The following is a 24,627-nucleotide window of genomic DNA, read 5'->3' as shown; positions in this document are numbered from 1 at the left end:
TGAGCATCGTGTCAACGTCACAGCCTACCTGTGTATTGTTGCTGACCATGTCCATCCCTTTATGACCACAATGTACCCATCTTCTGATCGCTACTTCCAGCAGGATAATGCGCTGTGTCATAAAGTACGAATCGTCTCAGACTGGTTTATTGAACATGACAATGAGTTTACTGCACTCAAATGGCCTCCACAGTCACCAGATCTCAATCCAACGGAGCACCTTATATAGGAATATGTGGAACGGGAGATTCGCATCATGGATGTGCAGCCGACAAATCTGCAGCAACTGCATGATGCTATCATGTCAATATGGACCAAACTCTCTGAGGAATGTTTTCAGTGCCTTGTTGAATCTATGCCACCAAGTATAAGGCAGTTCTGAAGGCAAAAGGGGGTCCAACCCGGTGCGAGCAAGGTGTCCCTAATAAAGTGGCCGGTGAGTGTGTGTGTGTGTGTGCATATCTATCTATCTATCTATCTATCTATCTATCTATCTATCTATCTATCTATCTATCTATCTATCTATCTATATATATATGTATGTGTATGTATATATATATATATATATATATATATATATATATATATATATATATATATATATATATATACACACACACACACACACACACACACACACACACACACACACGAGAGAGGGGGAGAGTATGTTGTCCAGCTCTTATTAAAACACATGAGGAAACATGCTTATAAATAGATGTGCAGTTCTTTAAACATGGCGGTCATAATCATACTTTGGCTCCAGTTATACTACAATCAATGTTTTAATAATATATATTTCCCCCCCTTTTTTTGAAAACTAAAAATCTATATCTGCATGGTCTGTTCTGACCAAACATATGGTGATACCTATGCTGTACCTGCAGGTGATGATAATGTTGCCATGAACTAAATTTAAATAGAGAATGCAGATCCTCAGCAGGGGTGATTTAGGCTGAGTCAGAGCTCGGACTCCCAGAGTGATGTCACACCCGGGTTGAGTGTATTCTAGTCACAAGCAGAAAATCTATGAAATTTGCTAATTGCTTTGGCGCTAAACACTGTTAGCATTGGATTTATTCACAAAGGCAGGAGTGACAACATAGTTTAACGCTGCAACTTTCACTATGTTTTCTTTTATGAATGACTGCCATATTGGAAACTGATCTTGGGGCTGCTTGGTGAACACTGAATTTCTTTTTTTGTAATCCCAACTTCATGGGACAATCTTGTTTTATTTCTGACTGGGAATTCGGACTATCCGATTTAAATCATTAAGCGTAAATCGTTAAGGTTTGTCTAGTGAAGATATTCTTACAAAAAGTTTTAATTCCTGTATTATTTGATACTCTTTCCTCTCAGTCATTAATAGCCTGAGAACTCCCAGAGCACTCCCTCCACACCATCCTCAACAACACTGTGTCTACTGTGGATCACCGCCGGTTGTTAGGAACCACCCTTTCTTGGGACCTGATATGGTTGTCACACACAAATACTGTTCAGAAGAAGGCCCAGGAGAGATGTACCTCCATAAACTTCCACAGGATCTGCTGGCCATCTTCTACATATACAAAAAAAAAAAAAAAAAAATCGTGTGAATATAGCCATGCCTAATGTCTGTACACTGTGAGTACTGCAACCAAAGTCCAACCAAATTCCTTGATAGTGCACAATCATGGCTAAATAAAGCTGTTGCTAATCTTCAGGTAACATTTGAAATTTAATGGAAACTGAGTAGAAACAGTGAGACCGCTGTAGAAAAACACTAAATGATGATGATCATGATCTCTGAATATCCACTACACGTGTATACAATACAAACTGATAAAAATATCAGTTGATTTAATTATTAATACAAATGAAACTCTGTTCGTCATCTCCCTCAGCATCATTCTGTCAGCCCTGTGTCCTCGCTGTGTTAACAACAACTCTAGCGTTGCAGTTCTTCCTGCAAATCCACTGATCATTGCCCCCAAATAAATCTGTCAGTTTCAGTTTATACTTTCTAGCGTTGTTGCATTGGTTACAGTTTTTTTGTCAAAGCTTTGACAACTTCCAGACCAAGCAGTTTTCTGGACGAAAAAAAGAATAATAAAAAAATAAGTCAAAACCACAGCACCAAATAGACATATTGTTGACTCATGTCCGTTGTGGATCCCTGAATGTTTTTTTCTCCAGACCTTAACTCCTATGAACTTATTGAGTTCCTTTCTGTGTGTGTTTCTGTTGTATATTCTTAAACCCAGGCCGTTTCTGCACAAATCGCTTCCTGACTCACCATGTGTCTCACTACGGCCAGAGTGTCGTGGTGGTCTAGGAACCCAGATCTCTTCTCACCACCATCAGCAGCATCCAGAATGCATAAAAACGACTAGTACAGCATTAATGTTTGATTTTTCACAGTTGTTACGCATTATAAGCCAAGGACTGCCACTCCAAATAGGGTGAAAGTTGTTGGTAAATAGTTTTTAAAATCAGCTGCTCAGATCTTGTTGGAAAAACCATATTTACAAACAAGGCCGCTGCATGAATGCTCCTTTGAAAGTTCAAATTGCGAATGATGGAAAATCCTGGGGAGCTCTGATCGCCATCACCTGTTTCTCAGAACATAAACACAAATAAGAAATACTTAAATTTACTTTGATTGGAGGTTACTGCATCTTCATGGAGACATTAAAAGCAGAAGTACGCTTTCAACATCTTTCCATGACCCCAGAAAACGACCCTGGTTCCTGCAGAGTAAAGAAAACTTAAAGGTATACTATGCAACCGGGGTTAATTTTCCAGCGAGGCTCCCCCCAGAGGGCGAAAGTAAAAGTGCACTGTCGTAAAGATGCTCAGCTGTTCTGGTTTATCCGTCAAGCCAGGCGCGGTTGTTTTGAGCTTAGCAGACAGGCGAACGCAACGAAAAGTGGAAAAAACGGCAGTACAAACAATGATTAACACAGTGAAAGTATGAACATCAAGCTTCCTGCAGCGCTATCTTGGCGAGGCGGCCGCCAAGCCGCCGCCTCGCCAAGCCACGGCCGCCGCCTCACTAGTTTTATTATTATTATTATTATTATTATTTTTTTTTTTTATGTTGGCGAGACGCTACCGCCACCGCCTCGCCAAGCCGCCGCCGCCGCCTCGCCGCGGTAGCGTCTCGCCAAAATATATATAAAAAAAAAAAAAAATAATAATAATAATAATAAAACTCGATATGCTTGCATGTTTTTTTGACGTTAACACGCGGTTCTTTGTTGTTGCTTTCGCGCGTGCATATAGTGAATGGCAGGGCAAAAACACATGGAGTTCTCGCCGTAAAGCAAGACTTCTGTGTGTGCGGGCCGTGAGCTCTTTCAATTGCAAGTGCGGTATTTCCCCCACAGACCCCCAGGGCGGCCGAGAAAACCTTTGTTCGACCTGAAATGACTCATTTAATCATCCAAAACGGTATGGAACACATTAATTAACTGAAAAATGTTGCATAGTATGCCTTTAAAGGGGGACATGCCATGCTTTTTATGCCAAGGATTTCACATTGAAATCCTTCAGTTGTGGTTTACATATAAGGTGGAACTGAATTCCTCGTTGTTGTTGCCCCACAGCTCTGGGGTGTGTCTGAAAGCAACTCGTTTTGGCACTGTCTCTTTAAATCTGAAAGAGGCACTTCACACCCCGCCCACTTCACCCAGTTCGGCCATTTTTGTAGTATGCCGGGGGACAGTAAAATAGAGTTAGCTGGGAGTCAATGAGCTCGTTTAGCAGTTTACAGCAAATACTGTGACGTAATTGTAAAAAAATAAATAAATAAATAACACAACAAATATGAACGGCTTGAAATCCCAAGCCTAAACATATATAAAGATATCTACACAACACCTGGAGAGATATATTCACATTTTCAGCACTCCTTGAGATTCCAAGTAGCCTAAACAACTAAATATATTTAAGGGCTGTAGGATATGTCCCTTTTTAAATGGGGTCCACATAACAAACAGCATTAACATTGAATTCAGCTCTAAAGCTCTCTGGTAAAGTTGCAAAGGTCAGCTGCCTGCAGCCCTTGTGCTGGCCGCTGTCTCTCAGTAGACCATGTATTGTTCCCTATGAACCTCATGAATATTTATCCCTCTCTCCGCTCACAGAAACACCCCAGTATCATGTTATGAAGCTGATGCATGTATGTGTGTGTGTGTGTGTGTGTGTGTGTGTGGAGGTGGGTCGGATGGAGGCGGTGCTGTGCAGGCAGCAGAAGGCAGCAGCAGGCTGGGCAGGGCGGCTCCACACACCGCAGTGAGTGAGCGCGGCGGCGGCGGAGAAAGACCCGAGCAGAGGAGGGGCAGACACGGACACTGCTCACCGGGACACCGCCTGTGACCAGCGCGGAAACCTACCGGGGCTCCGTGTTTCCATCCCATGCGTTTTTCACCAGCAGGTAAATGTGTTTTTTTTCTTATTATAATTTATTTATCGGTGTCGCTGGGAGCTGTCACCCCGCCCGTCCAGCTAACTAGCGGATGATGCCTCTCCCCTCTTCGGCCCTGGCTAGCTCCCCTCCTGCCTCCTGCCTCCCGGTTAAATTAGTCCGCTTTGCAGGAGCGCTGACAGTAACGAGCCATTTGAGGGCTGGGCTGTAATCCTGCGGCTAAATTCAGTGTCAGTGTGGAGCTAACAAGTAGCTTAAGCTTCTTATGCTGTTTGACTCTGTGGCTTAATGCTGGTTATTGGCTAACCATGTCTCAGGCTAGCTTAGCAGAACTGCAGGGCTCCTGTTTCATTAGGTCCAGGGTTTTTTATTTTTTATTTTTTATTTTTTTGTTGTTGTTGTTGTTTTAAAGGAGTTTGTGTTTAAATGGCAGCTGACACACGTTTTTCTTGATTAAAAACACAACATGCTTAGGGCTGTGCATCAATGTAATAGAGGTGTTTATCCTTTGGCTCCCTCAAATTGTGTGTGGTTACAACACCAAAGCAACAAGTATCCTATTTCGCATCCAGATCAGACAACGTTACCCCCTTTTTATTTATTTATTCATTTATTTTTTACCCATTGCTGAAGAAATAATGGCAGTCATTCCAATTCAACATCATGTTATTCCAGATGTTTTGGGGAAACTGCTTGTTTTTTACCTCTGTTGAAAAGCGGTGACCCATCTGAGTAACTCTTGGAGAATGTCAAAACAAAACAAAGATTAAAACATAACAGTCTAAATGACCAACTGAAGAATTATTTATAATGATAAACTTTCAAATGATCAGTGTCTGCTTTTAGAAAGAGGCATAGCACAGTCACTGCTGCCACTAAAGGTCATCAGTGGCATTAAAGAGGCTTTAGGTGCCAATAACTAATGTACTTTAACCTTTCTAAGGCCTTTGACGTTGTCAATCTTGGCATTTTGTGCCTGAAACTATGTGATGTTGTCTTGTCTGACCTTGCTGTGGGTTGGTTTAACAATTATCTGTCAAACAGAAAACAGTGTGCTCATGTTGCCTTTTAAAGGGGACATATCATGCAAAATCCACTTATTCAGCCCTTAAATACAAATTGTTGTGTTCTTGGAGTCTCTAGCAGTGCAGAGCATGTTTAATCTGTGCAGGTGCTGCGTATCTTTATATTCCTTTTGGGATATATTTTTCAAGCCGTTCAGTTTTTTCTCTGTTCTGTATTATATTTGTTGAACAATTACATCACAGTATTTGCTGGGGAGCTGCTAAATGAGGGCAGGGACATCCAAGCTAACCAATTTTCTGAATCTATTTTTTTTTGTAGTCCAAGCTCAATGATGGAGAATCTACAAGTGGATGAGTAAAAATGTTCAGTAGTTTGGTGTATAACCCACACAATTCATTACAGCTAAATTAAAGAGACAGCACCAGAACAAGTTGCTCCCAGACGTACTTTAGGACACAGGCGAAAGAGGGACTGTGAGGCAACAATAACGAGGAATTCAGACCAAGGCATTGCAGTTCCACTTTATATGGACCCTAACTGAATGATTTCAATGTGGAACGGCAGGGATTAAACGCATGATATGTCCCCTTTAAATTAATAATGGTGTACCTCGAGGATCAGTGTTGGGATCTTGACTGTTTACTATTTATATAATGTATTTAAACGCACTGTATGCTGATGACAGCATTGCTTACTGTTGTGCTCTCGCTGTTTCTCTTGCTTTTGAGCAGCTTGAGTCTGCATTTGATATTATCCAATTACAACGAAAACAGCTCAGTGTGGTACTGGATGCAGATAAAACCAAGGCGATGTTGTTTATCAGCAAAAAGAGAGTGCCGGCCATTTTACCTTTAGTTCTGTCCTCAGAAGGTTCCTGTATTGAGCTTGTGTCCTCCTGCAAATATTTTGGTATAATAATTGATGAAAAGTCAACTTTTAAAGATCACACTGAAAATCTCTTGAAGAAACTGGGGCTAAAATCTGGTTTCTTTTTCAGAAAAAAGTTTCTTTTAAAGCCAGGAAACGTCTTTTTGCCCCCACCCTTTTGCCTCTGTTGGATTGTGGTGACATTTGTCTATTTTATATGATGTTGTCACACAATTCTCTTAATTTATTAGACGCCAACAAGGGGAATTTTCTGCATTGATCACCTATTGTTGGTCACTTGACGTTTGGCCTCCTTCTCGCCACCAATCTGCGCTGACGACGCAGCCAATGTCTCCCCAGCTTGCTTCACCGCATCATCAGATAGGAGGAGCGCCTATCTGCTTGATGGTTCCTCCTGTCTGTTCAATTTGGGATGAAGCTTTGATACAGATATGCCTTTATATAATTACATTATGAGAAGAAAAACATATTGAGATACATTTTGTATCTAAAAATATCGAGATATTATGTGTGGTCCATATTGCCCATCCCTATGAGGAGCTGCTGCCCCGCGTCGGGGGATGGATCACCCTCTGGGCGTTTTCGGCCAGTTAATCCATCACAACTCAATAGAAATATAGCCTAGTTGTACTGTCTAAATATGTGACGCGAATTGGCAGAAAAGTTCTGATTGTTGAACGTGAGCAAAACTTTGCTTCACTCTATTCAGCCAATTCGAGCCATTTGCATCGTTTGAAATGCCTTGTTTGCGTCGCGGACCATTGATCCTGGCTGCGCCTTTACGTTGGGATGACACGTAAATGACTCACTGGATCGACCCGCCTTGTTCGAGTTCGGTGTGAACGTGTCTTTAGATTCATAACGGCAGATATTCCTCCCTTCATTAAGGTCCGTTCCTGTATTGGTCCTCTGACGTGTCGCCTAAACACAGCAGTGATCCCAGGTTGTCATTGCTCTGTGTTCTTTTGGTACGTACAGAGTTAGGAAAAGCCTCCGTCTCTTACTCTGCGCTGTCAACCTGGAATCGTCTCCAACAGGAACAAAAACTATTGGATCAAATTTCTCTGGGTGATTTTACTTATTTAAAAAAATCATGCAACAAGGTCAAAAAGTTCTTGCTCTTGTTTTCAACTTTTATTTATTCATCTTTCATAATTTTTTTAATATTTTGAACATTTTGACAGTGTATTTTAGTGAGTCTTGTATTCTTCTTTACAAGTTTTTAAATAAGTGCTGACATGTCTCTCTAGTAAATGAGAAGTTGTCTCAATGAGACTCCCTGTATAAATAAAGCCTTAGTGATAACTCGGGTCAGTCAGTTAAGTTTAGTTAATCCCACAAAGGGAAATGACACCAACGAGAGTCTCGGTTTATTTCCATAAAGCTACTAATTTACCTAAATCACAAATCAGGACAACCTGCTTAGCTGTCAAATCCAGCTTGAAATAAAGCAGAGCTGCTGTTTCATGCAGGTTGGATAACATCTGATGAACCCCCAGAATCAGTCACGTTATGATTGTTTAGATTTGTCTTTTAATTTGTTCTACATTACTTTGTGTTGGTCTGTCATGTTAAGTCCCAATAAAAAACATTTAGGGTTTTAATGTGACAAAGCTCAAAGGGCATGATCCCTTGGCCAGATGCTTAAAGCCAGACTTAAACCCGCTATCCCACCTATCTGCTACTGCTATTGTTCTGCTTGACTCAAATATCTTTTATCTCGATCTTTGAGTTGAAAAGAGACAATGAACACTAATCAGCACGACTTCCTCAGTTCGCCCTGTAAGTCTGCCAGATTTAGCCGCGTGGGCTTTTTTTTTTTATCTGCAGTCCTTGTATAAACATTGATTAAAACACAAAATACAGAGCAACTAAAATTAGATCATCTGGTTACTAATGACTCACATAATCACGATGCATTTAATAAAACAACAGAACCACTTTTCTGAAGTAGTACAGCCACTGCGTTCTAGATGGAGAAACACCACCTATAAAATGAAATGAGCTATGGTCAGATTAAGATGCCTGTGTTTATCTCTTTCAGTGAAAATTAACACAGCATTAAAATGCAATGGTCTATAAGGTAATGCAGCCAAGAAGTCTTGTTGAAACCCATTTTATTTCATGCATCTAAAAAAAAAAAAGAGAGTGAGATGGATGTGTATATAAAAAACTGAACAAAAATAATCTTGTGAATAAAATAGTGTGTGGTTCTTTTAAATCTAGGCTCTATTAGGTCTGTAGAGAGTGGCGAGTTGATCAGTCTGGGCTTACACACGTTGATTTTGCTACTGGGTCAAGAGCGATTATCCTGTCACCACCTCTTAGTGAGACGAATCCTAACGTTTGAGTAACACGAGTTAACGGTTTTATTGTGTACTTAGTTGTAAGAATGGGTTTTATTATATGCCAGATAAATGCTTTTCACACATATTTATTAAATTTGAGCTTTTTCTGTCAATTTTGTGTGTTTCGGCTTGTCAAACGAGTCTTGATTTATTTATTTAATTCCAGCAAAAATAACCCGAGTAAATACAAACGGCTGTTTTTAAATGATAACATGATTAATTAAAGGAAAAAAAACACCATTCAACCAAAACTGTCAGCATGTGAAAATGTGATATACCCCCTGTTTGAATCACTAAGATCAACCACTTTTTTTGGTTTAGTTGCACTCGCCACATGCCAGCGTGACTGATTTGTAGAATCAAGAAATCACTTAACTTGCAGCTGTCTGACAACATGACGTACGCTCAACTCTGGGAAAAAAGCAACACATCATGCCCCAAGCTACGAATGAGAAACAAAGTCATTGATATCTATCAGCTTGGAAAAGGTTACAAAGCCATTTCTACGGCTTTGGGGCTCAAGTCAAGTTTATTTGTATAGCACATTTCAGCAACAAGGCAGTTCGACGTGCTTCACATCATGAAAACATAATAAACACATGAAAACAGTCACCGGTTGTGAGACAAGTTAACATTTAGTTTTATGAAGCGAAAACATCGGTACACATCAAATTAGTTTGTCAATGTTGCTGTTATTATGGGTCAAAAGCAACTTTAAACTGGCGGGTTTTCAGTCTGTCAGTGTTACTGTGCAATTCACAGTAAGAGTCGTTATCTACAAAGGAAGAAAACCTGGAATGAACCTTCACTGGGGGGCTTGCCTACCAATAACACAGCGATGGCTCATTCAAGTGATCGCAACTAAATCTTCTAACCAGCACGGCAGGCCTCAGTGCTCATGGTTCAACAATGAGAAAGAGACCAGGCAGAATCACTGCTGACCGAAAACATCACAACAAATAGTCTTTTTCTGCTCATTAAAAAAAACATTTGTAGCAGAATTGTCTGCAAATTTGATTTATGTACTCATTTCTATAGATATTTATTTTTTATTTACTATATCCTATTGCCATGACACAACAATTGCTGCTAATATAGAGATACAAGCCTAAACTAGGTGTCTAAGTAGTCCTTTGCTGCACGTTTATCTGCACATGTATGAACTTTAATGAAGCTTTTACAGTGGTGTGTTATAGTCTTTGGGTCTGGCTGATTGTGCCTAAAGCACATGCTTATATAATAATGTTTAAATAATAAGATGTTCTCAGCAGGGAGGTAAAGTGACAGAAAACAGATGGCTGTCTTAATAAAAGTTAATGATTAAAATGCAATTTTAATGAGGCTTTTGTTTTTCTCACTGATTTTTTTTCCCTCCAACCTGCTGCTGTGGGCTCACGCTGTTGTTGTGCCTACCTTCTTGCACTGCTAAAACAGAACTAAAATAAGTTAAACTTTTCTTGAAATTAGTGTATTTTTACTTTATTTGAGAGGGTAAGTAAGATAATCTGCCAATGGAATAAGATTTTTGCACTTAAAATAGGAAGAACTCATCTCCATCAACTTATTTCAAGTGCATTATATCTAATTATCTTATTCTAGGGGTAAAATTACTCCTTCCATTGGCAAATAATCTTATTTAGCTGCTCAAATCAAGGACAAATACAGTAATTTCAAGAAAAGTTTACTTATTTTTAGTTCTGTTTTTGCAGTGTGAAAGGCTTACAGGACGGCTGTAACGCGGGTTGCTTCTCTTGACTCTCACGTCTAGCCGCCCTGCTCCTTTCTTTTCCAGTGTGATCACCATGACGGCTGAAGAAATCATAAACGTGAAGGAGGTGGAGATCATCAAGGTGATCCTGGACTTCCTCCACTCCAGGAAGCTGCACATCAGCATGCTCGCCCTGGAGAAGGAGAGCGGCGTCATCAACGGGCTCTACTCAGACGACATGTTGTTCCTCAGGTAAGTCCTCACAGCAACACATGATGTGTCTCGTGTTTCTGCCTCTCTCTGACACATTCAGCACTGCGCTCCTTCAGACAGCTGAGCCGAACTGGAGATTTGCTCTAAATTTAAGACAACCTCTCTTGTCGCAGTGAATAGTTTCTCTTTTGCCCATTTAATTGTCCTTTTCAACATTTCTTTATAGATACCACAGTATATAAAGATGAAAATGTCTTTTCAGATGTTCTTTTTTGGGATAAATCCTGGAGCTAAACGCGAGGACGCGATGTTTGGTTGTGTTTCAGGCAGCTGATCCTTGATGGCCAGTGGGATGAGGTCCTGCAGTTCATTCAGCCCCTTGAGTGCATGGATAAGTTTGACAGAAAACGGTGAGGCAAACATGTTTTTATATTTTGTCCATGTTTGTTTCTTCTGTTTGTTTCTTTTCATTTATCCTGCAAAGCTACTTTATTCTAGAATCCACTGCAATTCACTGAAATTCTTAAGCTGTAAGCAAATGAAATTTCGTTCTGTACGCACTCTGTGCATACAAAATGACAATAAAGTTTGTCTAAGTCTCTAAGTCTTCTTGATGTTTATTATTATTATTATTATTATTATTTGATACAGCTGTTTGCTATTAGTATTGACAGTTATCATGTGAATATAAGATGCATGCATGTTCTCCTCAGGTTTCGTTACATCGTCCTGAAGCAGAAGTTCCTGGAGGCTCTGTGTGTGAATAATGCCATGTCTGCAGAAGAAGAGCCACAGCATGTAAGTCCAAATCTGGAGCCGGTTTACGGATCACATTTTTAAAGAGCCTTCCGCACTTCCTGACAGGATAAGGATCTGTAAAATGCTTAATTATCTTGAGTTAATAAGGTTAAGACTACAAATGATGAATTTATGATTTCCTGGTCCATTTCTCTCAGCTATTCAGCCACATTTATGTTGCCACCACACTCATAAAACAAACCCTAAAGCTCACTGTCAGAGAACTAAAACGAAGATGGAGATCTTGGAGGCTACCAAGGCTCCATGACAACCATTACCTGCTATCTGCTTACCGTTTTGTCACACCATAGCAAACCCAAACAGGCAAAGTTTGCTAAAAGTTACTTTGACTAGTATTAGATGTTTTGAACAGAAAACTCCTAAGTGAATTTGGTGATAAAACAAAGGATGGATATGTTTAAGACGCCAGCATGTTTTTCAGAAAATCTAAGCTGCTGTGGCGTGCCTGTGAGGCAGCGCTGAGGGAAGGAGGAACCCTCGTAGCGGCTCTCGCTGGTGCCTTAATCCAGTGATTCCAGAACGACTGGTGCTTTCGGCAAAGTCGACAGTAGAACAAAAACAAGTTGCTAAAAGTCGTTCTTATAGTCTATGGGACCCCCTGAGATAACATTGAACCTCCTATGCCCCCCACATCAACCCCTGTGGTTTCATGTCTCCTCTCAGTTGTTTTGGGCTTCCTGCTGAGGTCGTGTGTGTGTGTGTGTGTCTGATGTTTTCAGCTGGAGTTCACCATGCAGGAAGCAGTGAAGTGCCTCCACGCTCTGGAGGAGTTCTGCCCGTCCAAAGACGACTACAGCAAACTGTGTCTGCTGCTAACCCTGCCTCGCCTCACAAACCACGCTGAGTTCAAGGTGAGAGATTTACAGAGAAACACTGGCAGAACATTACAGCTACGTTTACAATTTCATGTTTTAATGTTTGCTGTTTGGTGAGAATGAATTATCTCTGCACACGTGTCTTTGGGCTAAAATACCAGCCTAGGAGCTGTTTTTTCTTGACTGTTTTTGTTAATGTGTTGTTCTCTCCACCAGGACTGGAATCCCAGCACAGCCAGGGTGCAGTGTTTCGAGGAGGCGTGCAACATGGTGGCAGAGTTCATCCCTGCAGACAGGAAGCTGAGTGAAGCTGGGTTTAAGGCCAGCGGGGATCGACTCTTTCAGCTGCTCCTCAAAGGAGTCCTGTATGAATGCTGTGTGGAGTTCTGTCAGGTGGGGAATACTGAAGACGCACGCTGAACCAGTTTGTTGGCGTCATTAGATCTAATGTGATAAACGCGGATTTACTTTTTTCTTTGGTGTGCAGAGCAAGGCGACAGGTGAGGAGATCACTGAGAGTGAGGTCCTTCTTGGTGTCGACATGCTGTGCGGTAATGGCTGCGACGATCTGGACCTGTCGCTGCTCTCCTGGATGCAGAACCTCTCCCACAGCGTTTTCACCTGCGCCTTCGAACAAAAGCAGCTCAACATCCACGTCGACCGCTTGGTCAAGCCGGCTAAGACCGGCTACGCCGACCTCCTCACGCCCCTCATCAGCAAGCTCTCTCCGTACCCTTCCTCTCCACTTCGCCGACCTCAGTCCGCAGACACCTACATGTCCCGGTCCCTGAACCCAGCGCTGGACGGGTTGTCCTACGGTTTGTCGGGCCAGGATAAACGGGCGAGCGGTGGGGAGATAGTGCCGGGAAAAGGGGTCTCTCCGATGTCTCACTCGTTTGCAAACTTCCACTATCCGGGAGCAGGAGGACCCAACCTGAGCAGGAGCCTCATGATGGAAAGCTCTGACTGCCACAGCATCTTTGAGGAGTCGCCAGAAACGTAAGAGCATTTCTGGGGATTGGATCCATTTCCAGCCAGTGAACGCTGTAGTTAATCAGTAAAGTATGGAAGTTTCTACTGAAGGAAGAGGACTGTAAGTTAGTTATCGTCAACAACAGACAGATTTTTAAAAATTAAAGCTGGGGGAAAAGCTGCTAGCAGCTTTAAAAAATGAAAAACAATTGCTACAGAGGCATATTGGCAGTTCATCCAGGCTCTTAAACAGGGAGGGAGACTACAGCAAATAACATGAATCTAAACATTTTGCAGCAAAGCGGCTTTGTTTAGGGTTAGGATTAGGGTTAGCTGTATTTGCAAATGTTTCCGTCATCAAAGTTAAAGGAGCTATAAGTAATACTGACACCTTGTGGCTGAAATCGGTACAACAGCCTGGCAATCACAACAATCTAATATGCCGTTTTAAACGGTGTGTTGCTGTTGTGAATTTTCTCTTACACGGGAGGGTATAAGATGTTGTATTCGGTTCCATTTCTGGTCCGCTTCTCTTACTGGCTTCCATGTTTGCAGACTGCTGCTCTTTTGCCAAAATAAAATACCAAATACTGTGTGCTCTGTTTTGGGAACCCTGGGAACTCTCATACGATTGGCTCAGGAACCAGGAAGTAAACACGGGCTACACTCTGAACCGAAGTAGTTCCAGACCGTATCTCTAGGTTTGAAAAGAGAAAAACCTAGACTGAGACATTGTAGATGGAGAGGAACGGTTGTTTATAGGGAATGTTACGTCCATCCTAGGTGACAAATGAGAATGACTTAGGTTGATTTTTACTGTAAATATCTTACTTGTAACTCCATTAAAGTAAAAGTCTTCTTAACTGATGCTATCCTCCTGGTCCGTTAAACTGTCTGCTAACACTAAGCCTGTATGTCCTCAATTTCTTCAACCATAACCGCCCACCTGAGTCTGGTAGGACCCTCCATGGACGGCCAGATATACTTTACACGTCTCTCTGTACGCTAACAATAAAATAATGCTCCCAATTCTAAGGGTGGTGCAAAACACACCGTGATTAAAAAAATAAAACATGTACAGCTTAAACATGGTGCTAATTTACTATTTATTTAATGCTTATTTCAGTCCAAGCTATTCTTAGTGATGTGAGTTGCTATGACACTAAGCTATGCTACGTGTTTTGCAGCCCTGCATAAAAATGCGAAAATCTGTCCTCCAGCCAGAAAAAGATGCAGTTTGGTTGTTTTTGTTTTGGGCCTCACTAAATGACTTCTTCTGGGTTTTAATGCTGCTGTTTTGCATGTGCAGATCCAGAACCGACACACCCGTGGACAAGATGTTGAGCTCAGGTGGAGCTCAGAGCACGCGGCCCGCCTCGGCTCCAGGCGAGGACGCGCCGTCCCCTGGGTCGGCTGACAGGAATGAGGTAAAAAAAAATTCCCTGAACTACTGCTACTGCATAATGTCTCTGTATTGTTTTGGTTTTATTTTATGCACGAGTTCTGCTTGCAGTGGCGTTATCACCTTAGATTAATCTGAATCGATCCACATTAGAGCACCACTGTATCTGAAGCTGACACTGATGCACAAAGGGATGTTGTGACTGAGACAGTCTTTTATGTTCTTCCCCATCCTGCAAAAACGAGGCTGCATGTATTTGCTTTGCATTTGTGTGAAAACTGACCATAAAGTAGAAAAATAGGACTAACCACCCGGTAGCATAAAGACAACATATTTTTAGACTGAAAAAAAATTAAATAAGTGTTTCAGCTCGTTTAACTGGTAAATAATGAGGTTGCAAGAACAGTGGAGGCTGGAAGCAGTGGGGAGCTTTTGATTGAGGTCAGTGGAGATGAGGGACTCAGTAGCTGAGCTACACAAATGGGTCATCTGTGCTCTGTGTTGGCTTTAAATTACATGTTAAAAACAATATCTGTGTATGTATGCTTCATTGTTTCTATTTTGGGCCCCTTTGTGGCTTCTCCTTTATCTTAAAGTAACAAGTCATGTATTGTGGCTTCGTATAAGAATAAAACATGATAGCGTTCATTGCCTGTCAGAGAGAAGATCCGTATGAAGGCCGGAGGCAGACACCGGTAGGAGCCTCGGCGATCTTTCTGTCACATCCCTGCTTTCTCTTCCTTGTTTTCCCCCGTGCCTCTTTTCCATCACTGGCACAGAGCCAGGCTCTGGCCTCTCCCCAAACATTCAGCAGACAGATCTGTTCCCATCGGATTGTCCGGGCAGGAAGCGGGGACGGCAGCGGGGAGGGGACCTGTCCTCAGTTCTCCGTTTCACCCCATTTCCTCCTCTTAATACCTGAGCTGACAGGAGAGGGGAATGGTTCACATCACCACAATGCAGCCTTTCAGATACACATTCAGCCTTAAAAAATATTAGTTTTCCTTTAAACGGAGTTCATACACGTTCTGGACGTGTGTGGAAAAGTAAAAAATTAGCTTTAGCCTCTTGTCAGGTATGGACAAGAAAAAATGTATTTAAATTATCACAACTTTATCTTTACAAACAGAATACAGTTATCGCTGTGCTTTAAAAAGTCTGCATTTAGTGTTGTGTAATTTGCTCCATATTTGCCGAATCTGTGTTAAAGATCTAATCTGGAGCTAATCTGGGTTAGTTCACATGCCAAAATTATTAGGAAGGACAATGATAGGGAAATGTAAAATTACAGCAACAGCTCCTCTACCGTCTCTCACCCTAATCTATATCAGATTTAATAAAAAAAACAAAAACAGCGAAGGTCGACCAGATAAATACAGTACAGCCAAATATGTAATTGGTAATCACACTTTGAATGCATGGCCTCTGACATGTTACAGGCTGCCAATTATTGCATCCGAGCAGTGGTCTGGCTTGCAGATGACGGTTGTGATTCAATATATTGTAATACTCACAAAAACAGCCTTTTAGGACCTTTGCAAATCATATTGTTTCAGGATTTATGGAGATAATATAATCAAACTATATTAAAATGCTTCTTACTTAAATGTCCACAGGGTTGTAAAATCTAAAAATGTCAGAATCTTATTGTGGGTTCTGTTGGTGCAATAAAACATCAGTAAAATGGAATAAATTGGAGGTTTGGGTTAAATGCTCTAATTTGTATGCGAAGCCTCAGGTTTTCTTTATTTTTAGGTCCAGGATTTTATTTCCAATATTTTTTTTTTGGACAGTCACTCATTTCTGGTCACATAAAACCCATCAATTCTGTCCTAAACCAACAAAACGGCGTTTGTGCATTTAAAATCAATATTTATTAATTATTATGTGCGTTTTGTCCTGTCCTCAGCTACGCGACTCTACTGAGAAGTACGAGGAGTATTACCGGCAGCGGCTTCGAGTGCAGCAACACCTGGAGCAGAAGCAGCAGCAGAGGCAAATGTATCAGCAGATGCTACTGGAGGGGGGGGTCCAGCAGGACCCCCCGCCCAGCGACATGCAGCACAGCCTCACAGAGAAGTTCCTGAACAGGTACAGCAGCATCAGCTTTGTGTATTTTACTGGAGGTAAAATACACATAAACATCATTGGGAAGTGGACTGATACTCTCCTCCCTTCCATGTGGAGGCAAACCCACTTTAAACACATTACTGACACCTAAAGGACGCGTCTTATCCATTAATTGTTACATAGCCAAAAATTGTAGACTTCTGCGATTTGGAAATTGCATTTTTTTTAAATTGCAATTTTATTGCAAATGCAATTCATTGTGCAGCCGAACCCCGAGGTTTTGTCTGTGAGAACATTAGTGAACGAATGGGATTCTGAACACAAAGGAATACGGTTGAGGTGTACAGCTGTAGAGAAATTTAAAACAGAGCAAGATTATTTAATTACATTCACCAAATCTGGCCTTCATGATAAAATGACCTGAAAAAAAGCTCCAGGTTGCAGTTTGTCACAAGACAAACAAAGGGACAAAAGCATATTTGTAAAAGCTGCTCTGGGGCCTTGTGTATAAGAGTGTGGCTTTCATACTTAAACGTGGCGGCGGTGAGAAATTTTGAAACATGCGGTGCACAAAAACGTCAGATGTATAAAAGCGTGCGCAGACGTGTCACCGCACACGTTGCCTTGATAAATCCAGATGTGGAGGAACTAATGCTTACGTTCATGGGTATCTTGGATCGCCTTGTCCCCAACCCTAAATACTTATCCAGATCAGTAAAAACACCTGGAAGGCACCCACCACTCCTCCAAATCACCATGGCAGTGGCGCTATCAGACACAGAGACACCTCTCGGGATACTTTTAATGAATCACATCAAACCAACAGCTTATTGAGGAACATCAGCGATTGAAGGAACTGGCTGTTTAGACGAGGAAGTCTGTCCACACACACACTTTGTGAAGAAAAGGGACACAAACAGTGTTTCCATCCAATTCACATTTGAATTTTGAGTGAACTATTAACATGACGCATAAAATGTGAATGAGAATGAGTTTCCATCTACTGGTCTGTAGCGAATTAACCAGGCGAAGCGTAACGTCGTCATACGTTGATGTTACGCTGTAATAAACAGGAAGTAGATGTTGCTAATTGGCACGGACAGCAGATCATCAATGGAGCGAGGTTTTAATAAATGTGTTGCTATTTATTTTTCACGGGTCAGACTAAGAAATGCTCGCGTCTCTCCGTCGGTCCACACGTACCTGTTGTTGCTTCTAGTCCTGTTTCGAGCATTATGGGAGCATTCAGAAAGACGCAGGCAGCAGAAACAGCTGATCAATCATGAGAGGAAAATGTTCGCTGCGTCAGAACTGATTCAGTGCTGAGTTTCCATCTCCATTTCTACTGCGATACAAAATGTGCCTTAAGAAACGTTGATGGAAACAGGACTACAAAGTAGGACTACAAATTTCTACATAACACAACATCTCCACAGGGAGTCGTGGTGGGGAAGCATTGGGCTGTGGAGATGCTTGTTTTTCAGCAGGGACAGGGAAGCTGGTCAGGATTGCTAAAGCTAAATACAAGACGATCCTGGAAGAAAACCTATTGGAAGCTAGAAAAAAATTAGAGCTTCACCTTCCCGCAGGACGGTAACTTCAGAGTTACGATGGATCAGTTTAGATCAAAGCGTTACCTATCCTGGAAAAGGTCTTCATAGAAAGTATGGGAAGAGTTTCCGTCTCCAGATGAGCAAAGGTGGTGGAAGAGACAAACCCCCTACAGAGACATGATAAACCTGTGTATCCTTTTTTCCTTCCAGTTTACCGTCATTCATGCTGGTTTAAATACACAAAACCCCAATAAATTATATTTCTGCTGTCTTACTCTTTAAAGAAGCAGCAGAGGACGTGCTCTGAGTCCTCGGCCTCAGCTTGTTAGATGTAGCCGTGTCGATCGCTCTGTGGCTTTCAGTGTTGTCTAACAAAAAGAGGAGCAGCTGTCAGAAAGCATGAAGTTGACATGTTAAGGCCTGGAAAATAATGGGTCCCATGAGGCGGGCCCTCAGATGGCGCGGCCCCCTCTCCCGGCCGCGTTAGCACCATCTGCCCTGATCAGCTACACCACCTGGGACTCTCACTGTGGGGTGTTACCATCCTGCTTAGTAACAAGCAAAATACCACATACGAAGACTTTAAGATTATCTCAAGCAGACTTACTGAAAGAGGATGATTTCAAAATAATAAAGAGGAAAAACTTACATTTTTTTTTTTATTCTTTCAGCAGGACAAGAGCTTTTTGATCAGTCCTCCTCCCAGTCGTCCCTCTCCCCTAAATCTCTGCCCCTGCTGTCCTCTGCATTATTCAGAGGGGTGACTGCATAATAAAACCCATTCTGCTATTGTCCTTTCTTCTTTATAGTTTTAAGTAGGTGTTGCTACGCCTTCAGCTCGTAAAGTAAAAAGGCAAAAATTTCCCCTTCTCATTTGGTAAAATATCATTAAAAGAGTAAAAAGCAAAGCAGCTGGACTTGTTTTCTGTAGTTTGAAGACGTTTTGCTTCCTATCCAGGAACGTCTTCAAACTACGGAAAACAAGTCCAGCTGCTTTGTTTTTTCCTCTTTTTTTAAATGCCCATGACCTGGATGACTGAGAATCTTCTCCAGCATCATTAAAAGAGGTTTTGAGGACTTTGAAATGCGCTGCGAAGAAGGCGAGCCTTGACGTGTCTGTGTTTGCTCAGGTCCATCCAGAAGCTGGAGGAGCTCAACGTGGGGATGGAGAACCTGGGGGACGAGGTGAAGTCTCTTTCCCAGCAGTGCAACGGCAACGGGAACACGCCCGCCTCCGAGGACAACAACAACCCTCCGTCCGTGACCCCGGAGCAGAACCGGGGCCGGGGGGGAGGGGTGGTGAGCAGCACCCCGCAGCGCGGCGAGGGCGGCCGTGCCGTCCCACCTCCAAACGAGTCCCCCGTGGTCTCGAGGTCGGTGGGGTTTCTTTAACGCTCACACTCGCAACGTTTTGGTTTAATGGGAATATTTCTGAGGCGTTATTGTTTGTTGACAGCGGGCAGAAACCCAAAGGTCCTCAGGGCGACTCTCCTGGCTCCTTAACCCGAAGCAAAGAGGTGAGGATGCACCAAAGACGGCAGGAATCACATCAGGCCACGCTCAGTAGCAATATGTTATTAACAAAGTCAAACCAAAGTACTACCCACAGCTGTTTGATTGTTATCCATAGCGTGTCTAACTTCTTACACTAACAGTGCATTGCTGCTGTTTGTTTTTGTCCAGGGTGATAAAGCCAAAAGCCTGTTTGTACCAGTACACACCCTGGAGGACACTCAGGCGGTTCGAGCTGTCGCCTTTCACCCGTCTGGTGCTCTGTACGCCGTGGGATCCAACTCCAAAACGCTGCGGGTGTGCGCCTACCCGGAAAACCTCAACCCGGGGTAACACACCACTGTCTAAAAAGATCTTTGTTTAAAATGTTAGGGGCCTGAACTAAAGAGACGTTTCACTTCAGAGACCCTTTCTAGGTGACAGGGTGGTTTAACCAAGCAACGCCTTGGATATCCTAGCGTAAACACAGAACTTGACATTTAGCCCTGGTTCTGAGCGAGGCAGCGACTCGGTGTTACCCTGAACCTTCAGAGTGGAGCTTAGTGGAGGGAGGATGCGTAAAGTTTTTGACTGGTTGAATGTTCCTAGTAGAGCTGCACAATATGTCTCAACCCGACCGTACTCAGCATCGGTATCACAAAGCACTGCTTAGACTGCAGTAAAGATCACTTAAATGTTTACGTACCGTTCAAACTCTCTTTGCCAGTATTCTAGTTGGTGGGGTTTACTGTTTAATGCAGATTAAATGTTTTCGTAAAGTCATCAGGAAAAGTTGTTGAGTGGATGAACACAGATGCACATTTTTGAGTACCCAGTCTACCTTGGGTAGTCAGTTTGTACTGAACCTAAAGCAGAAAGACAATTATCCTGGTTTATTAAGTGTTTGTTAATTTCAAGGTCATCCTCTCATCACGACATTCACCAACATCTTATCATATTGGGTGTTTTCCTCATATCGTGCAGCAGTTGTTGTCTGATATCAGCATGAATCGCCCAAACAGGGTTAGATGAATAGTTCTGACATACATGTAAATGTTTGTGTTTTCAGACTTTTTTTCCTCACCATATGAAAGAAAGATAAGAATCTAAATGTTTGAAAACGTAAAGCTTTGGACAATGATTAATATCTTTCATATGAATCTTTGATCCGTTGCATTAAAGCCTCATTTTTTTAGTCGATTATATTGATAGATTTGGTTTTTGAGGCACTGACAGGAAATCTGGCTTTGAACCTTTTCAGGTCCAAGATTTAAACTGAATTTCTAATCTGGGTCCACATACAATTAGAAATCTGGGTATACATACAATAAAACAAATCTAATGTTTGGGACTCAAATGTCTACCATGTTGTAAAAACATTTTCTTCAAATATTGAATGTAAAAAAGCGTGTAAATTAAAAATGGACGTTGGAAGGTTATGTTTGGAGTGGGCTGATATGAACTGAGTTGATATTAAAGTGGTTTAAGTTTCATTTAAACTGGACCAAATGTGTAAAAACTTTAAAAATAAAGAGCTGTTTGAAAAAATTAAGTTGTTATTTAATAATTAAAGCAATTTCTATTTGTGTCTTTTTTTCTCTGTAGTGGTTCAAGTCCAATAAAACAGCCGGCGGTTCGCTTCAAGAGGAACAAGCACCACAAAGGCTCCATCTACTGCGTGGCCTGGAGTCACTGCGGGCAGCTGCTGGCTACGGGCTCCAACGACAAATACGTCAAGGTCCTGCCCTTCAGCGCCGAGACGTGCAATGCCACAGGTCAGGGCTCTCTGGGAGATTACCCCCCAGGAAGCCGTCTTTGTCACGCTCGTCTCCATCAAAGTCCTGATTTGTCTGCCTCCGTCTGTCCAGGACCGGACCTGGAGTTCAGCATGCACGACGGCACCATCAGAGACCTGGCCTTCATGGAGGGCCCGGAGAGCGGGGGGGCCATCCTGATCAGCGCCGGAGCAGGAGACTGCAACATCTACACCACGGACTGCCAGAGAGGACAAGGGCTGCACGCGCTCAGCGGACACACAGGTGCCCCCAGGAGACTCACCCCTGCACCCGTCTATGCACCACGCGTGGGACTCATGGGAAGAAAATGACTACAGTTGGTGTTTATTCTCTTTCCGCAGGTCACATCCTGTCTCTGTACACTTGGGGAGGCTGGATGATCGCTTCGGGTTCCCAGGATAAGACGGTGCGGTTCTGGGATCTCAGGGTGCCCAGCTGCGTGCGAGTGGTGGGAACTGCTTTCCATGGCTCAGGTCCGTGTGTTAGGAGACAGAAACTGTGTCCAGGGCATGAAAATGAGGAGCGCTGCTGCCGGAATGATTTGATTCATATTATCTCGATGTAGGGTTGGGAATTGAAAAGATTTTCACGATTCCGATTCTGTGAAACGATTCGATTCCTTATCAATTCTCTTTTCAATTCCAATTTGGGGGAAAAAGGAGAACAAACAGTTTGATGATGAGCATCAACTTTGTTTACTTAACTATCACACGACCTTACAAACTAACAAGGTCAAGATGTCCACAGCAAATGTGCAACTGGAGTAACATTTATATTTGTTTAAATAAAAAAAGGAATATAAGAACAAACTTAAATACAGTAGATGAGTTGCTTAGAATACAAGAAAATGTAAGTTTGTTGTGACAGTTGCTTATTAATCTCTCTTTAGTTAACCTCAGTCATCTAAATCTAAAGGAGAAGCCATCCGTTTAATGAAAAAGCATTACTGTACAATTTTGGGAAATAAACTCGCCTCCCCCTGATTTAAATAAACGAGTGTCACCTTTCTCTCGCTCCCTGAACTGAGGAGCAACTTCGTAGCATGTTTTGTTACATCCACTGCAATAGCTAGAATCCTGTAAGAATTTCAGCTACCAGTAGTTCTAATTAAACATGCTACCAATGAAAGGCTGGATTAACGAGAAAGGAACACTCCCTTAATAACCCCAAAGAGAGGTAGGAAACTGGTTTATTTCCAGAAATGGCATATGATTTACCAGGCACCACATTCAGCACAGCCAGTGATAAAAAACTAACTAGTTCTGAACAGGAACCGGTTTTCGATTCCCATCCCTATCTCGGTGCGCGCTGGGGCTTCTTAAACTAAATCAGATCGCTGTGCCTTACAAAAGCGTTCATCCCCCATAGAGCTTCTTTACGCTCTGACCACTGACTTCAACGTGTTTTAACGGCATCTTTACATCTTCTTCACTGAACAGGCAGTCCCGTCGCCTCTGTGGCGGTCGATCCGAGTGGCCGTCTCCTAGCAACGGGACAGGAAGACAGCGCGTGCATGCTGTACGACATCAGAGGAGGACGGATCGTCCAGGTGTACCGGCCGCACGCGAGCGACGTCCGGTCCGTCCGCTTCTCCCCCGGAGCGCACTACCTGCTCACCGGCTCCTACGACACCAAGGTGATGGTCAGCAACCTCCAAGGTACGTCTGCGGCGCCGGCACGGACGCCGTTTGTCAGTTTCTGCCGTGAAAAAAAGGGGTCGGGTTGAACCGGAGCGCCTCTGTCTGATGTGCCCACAGGCGACCTGACCAAACCGCTGCCCCAGACGGTGGTGGGCGAGCACGGCGACAAGGTGATCCAGTGTCGATGGCACACTCAGGACCTGTCCTTCCTCTCATCATCCGCCGACCGCACCGTCACTCTGTGGACGCACAACCCTTGATATGAACAAGATGTAAACGATGCGCACTAAAACCACAAAGCAACGCTTCTCTCCCTGTAGGAATAGTCGTATCCCTTCAGCTGAATGAATCCCTTCCCCTTCATCTTGTAAACCAAACGGGTAAAAGATGCGGGGGCCCATCACAAGCACATGCTGCATGTTCCTTGGTTATTATAACACAGGGTTATTTATTGTTTTCCTTTCTTTCCTGAACTACAAGTCCTCCTCTGTTTTTCACTGCTTGCATATAAAAGCTCCTTCTCACCGTGCCGTCGTTTGGGTTTAACGACATACGAGTTGCTTTTCTCCATGATGGTGCCTTCTCAGTCTCCATAACAAAAAAAAATAAATTAAATGCTACGGTTAAAGAAACATTTTAAAGTATTTGTACATTCCCTGTCCTGCATATCGTTTCCTAACAGCATTGCTGCTCTTGAGGTAGAGAAAAGCAGACGTGATATTTCAGTACCAGTCCCCCTTCTATCTGATTCTGCAGAAATCTGTCGATACACTGGGCTGCTGCGCCCCGACAGGATGTCTAACATCGCTGCATACGGTGCATCTCTGCAGCAGTGTGTGTGTAAATTAGTGGGCGGGTCAGGTTTTAATTTGGATCGTGTTTTTTTTTTTTTAAGCTAACGCTTTAGCTAAAGCCCAGCTGTGGCTTGCTTGCAATGAAGGACCTTTAATATTTTCAGCATCAAGGAGATGTACAGTATTCAGATGTCAGGTTTGCACATCCTTGCATTCATCATTTAGTGGTTTGTCTGCTGCTGCTGCTGTTGTTGTAGTGTGGTAACAGTAGGTGGCGCTCTTGGTCTAGCCGTATGCACAGTGACATCTGGATGGAAGCGCGGGTGTTTCAATATTTATTTGGAAACTTTACTTGGGGGCATATGCATTGTTTTTTTTTTTTTTTTATATATATTTTCATTAACGCTGTCTTTTAGCGGTCAAGAGTTGTATTTAAGTTTTTAATGTTATTATATAGAGTATATTGTTTTCAGAGATGAGGCCAAACTAACACATACATAGATGTATTTATTTCAGTGTTTTATGTATGTATGTATGTATGTATGTACAGGTATTTGTTTTTGAAATGCTAGTGGCTCTTGAATTAAGCCTTTCTAATCCTTGTTTTTAAAAAGTAACTTAAACTAAAGCTTGACGAGGTCAGATCGCCGGTACATTCAATAAAGTGTCTTTTTACACAAA

The 24,627-nt window shown here is 42.5% G+C and overlaps 1 protein-coding gene across 2 annotated transcripts; it reads left to right on the top strand.

Moving 5' to 3' along the window:
* Window positions 1–4,212: 4,212 nt before the first annotated feature.
* wdr47a (WD repeat domain 47a) lies at window positions 4,213–24,627 on the top strand. 2 transcript variants are annotated; one of them, XM_012874688.3, is made up of 17 exons: window positions 4,213–4,420; window positions 10,466–10,633; window positions 10,921–11,004; window positions 11,308–11,392; window positions 12,133–12,264; window positions 12,445–12,621; window positions 12,716–13,227; window positions 14,510–14,627; window positions 16,512–16,693; window positions 19,356–19,598; window positions 19,682–19,742; window positions 19,909–20,066; window positions 21,322–21,491; window positions 21,585–21,755; window positions 21,854–21,985; window positions 22,952–23,170; window positions 23,270–24,627. In XM_012874688.3, the coding sequence occupies exons 2-17, from the start codon at window positions 10,476–10,478 to the stop codon at window positions 23,410–23,412; spliced, it is 2,745 nt and encodes a 914-aa protein (XP_012730142.2). In that variant the 5' UTR covers window positions 4,213–4,420; window positions 10,466–10,475; the 3' UTR covers window positions 23,413–24,627. The 2 variants fall into 2 exon arrangements, 1 of the variants encoding a protein (XP_012730142.2); XR_002428887.2 differs by lacking the exon at window positions 4,213–4,420 and having other exon boundaries at window positions 10,476–10,633; window positions 23,270–23,799; window positions 23,851–24,627.

This window comes from Fundulus heteroclitus, chromosome 6 (assembly GCF_011125445.2).
Source record: "Fundulus heteroclitus isolate FHET01 chromosome 6, MU-UCD_Fhet_4.1, whole genome shotgun sequence".
Lineage (NCBI taxonomy): Eukaryota > Metazoa > Chordata > Actinopteri > Cyprinodontiformes > Fundulidae > Fundulus > Fundulus heteroclitus.
This window is presented reverse-complemented; position numbering and strand designations above follow the sequence as displayed.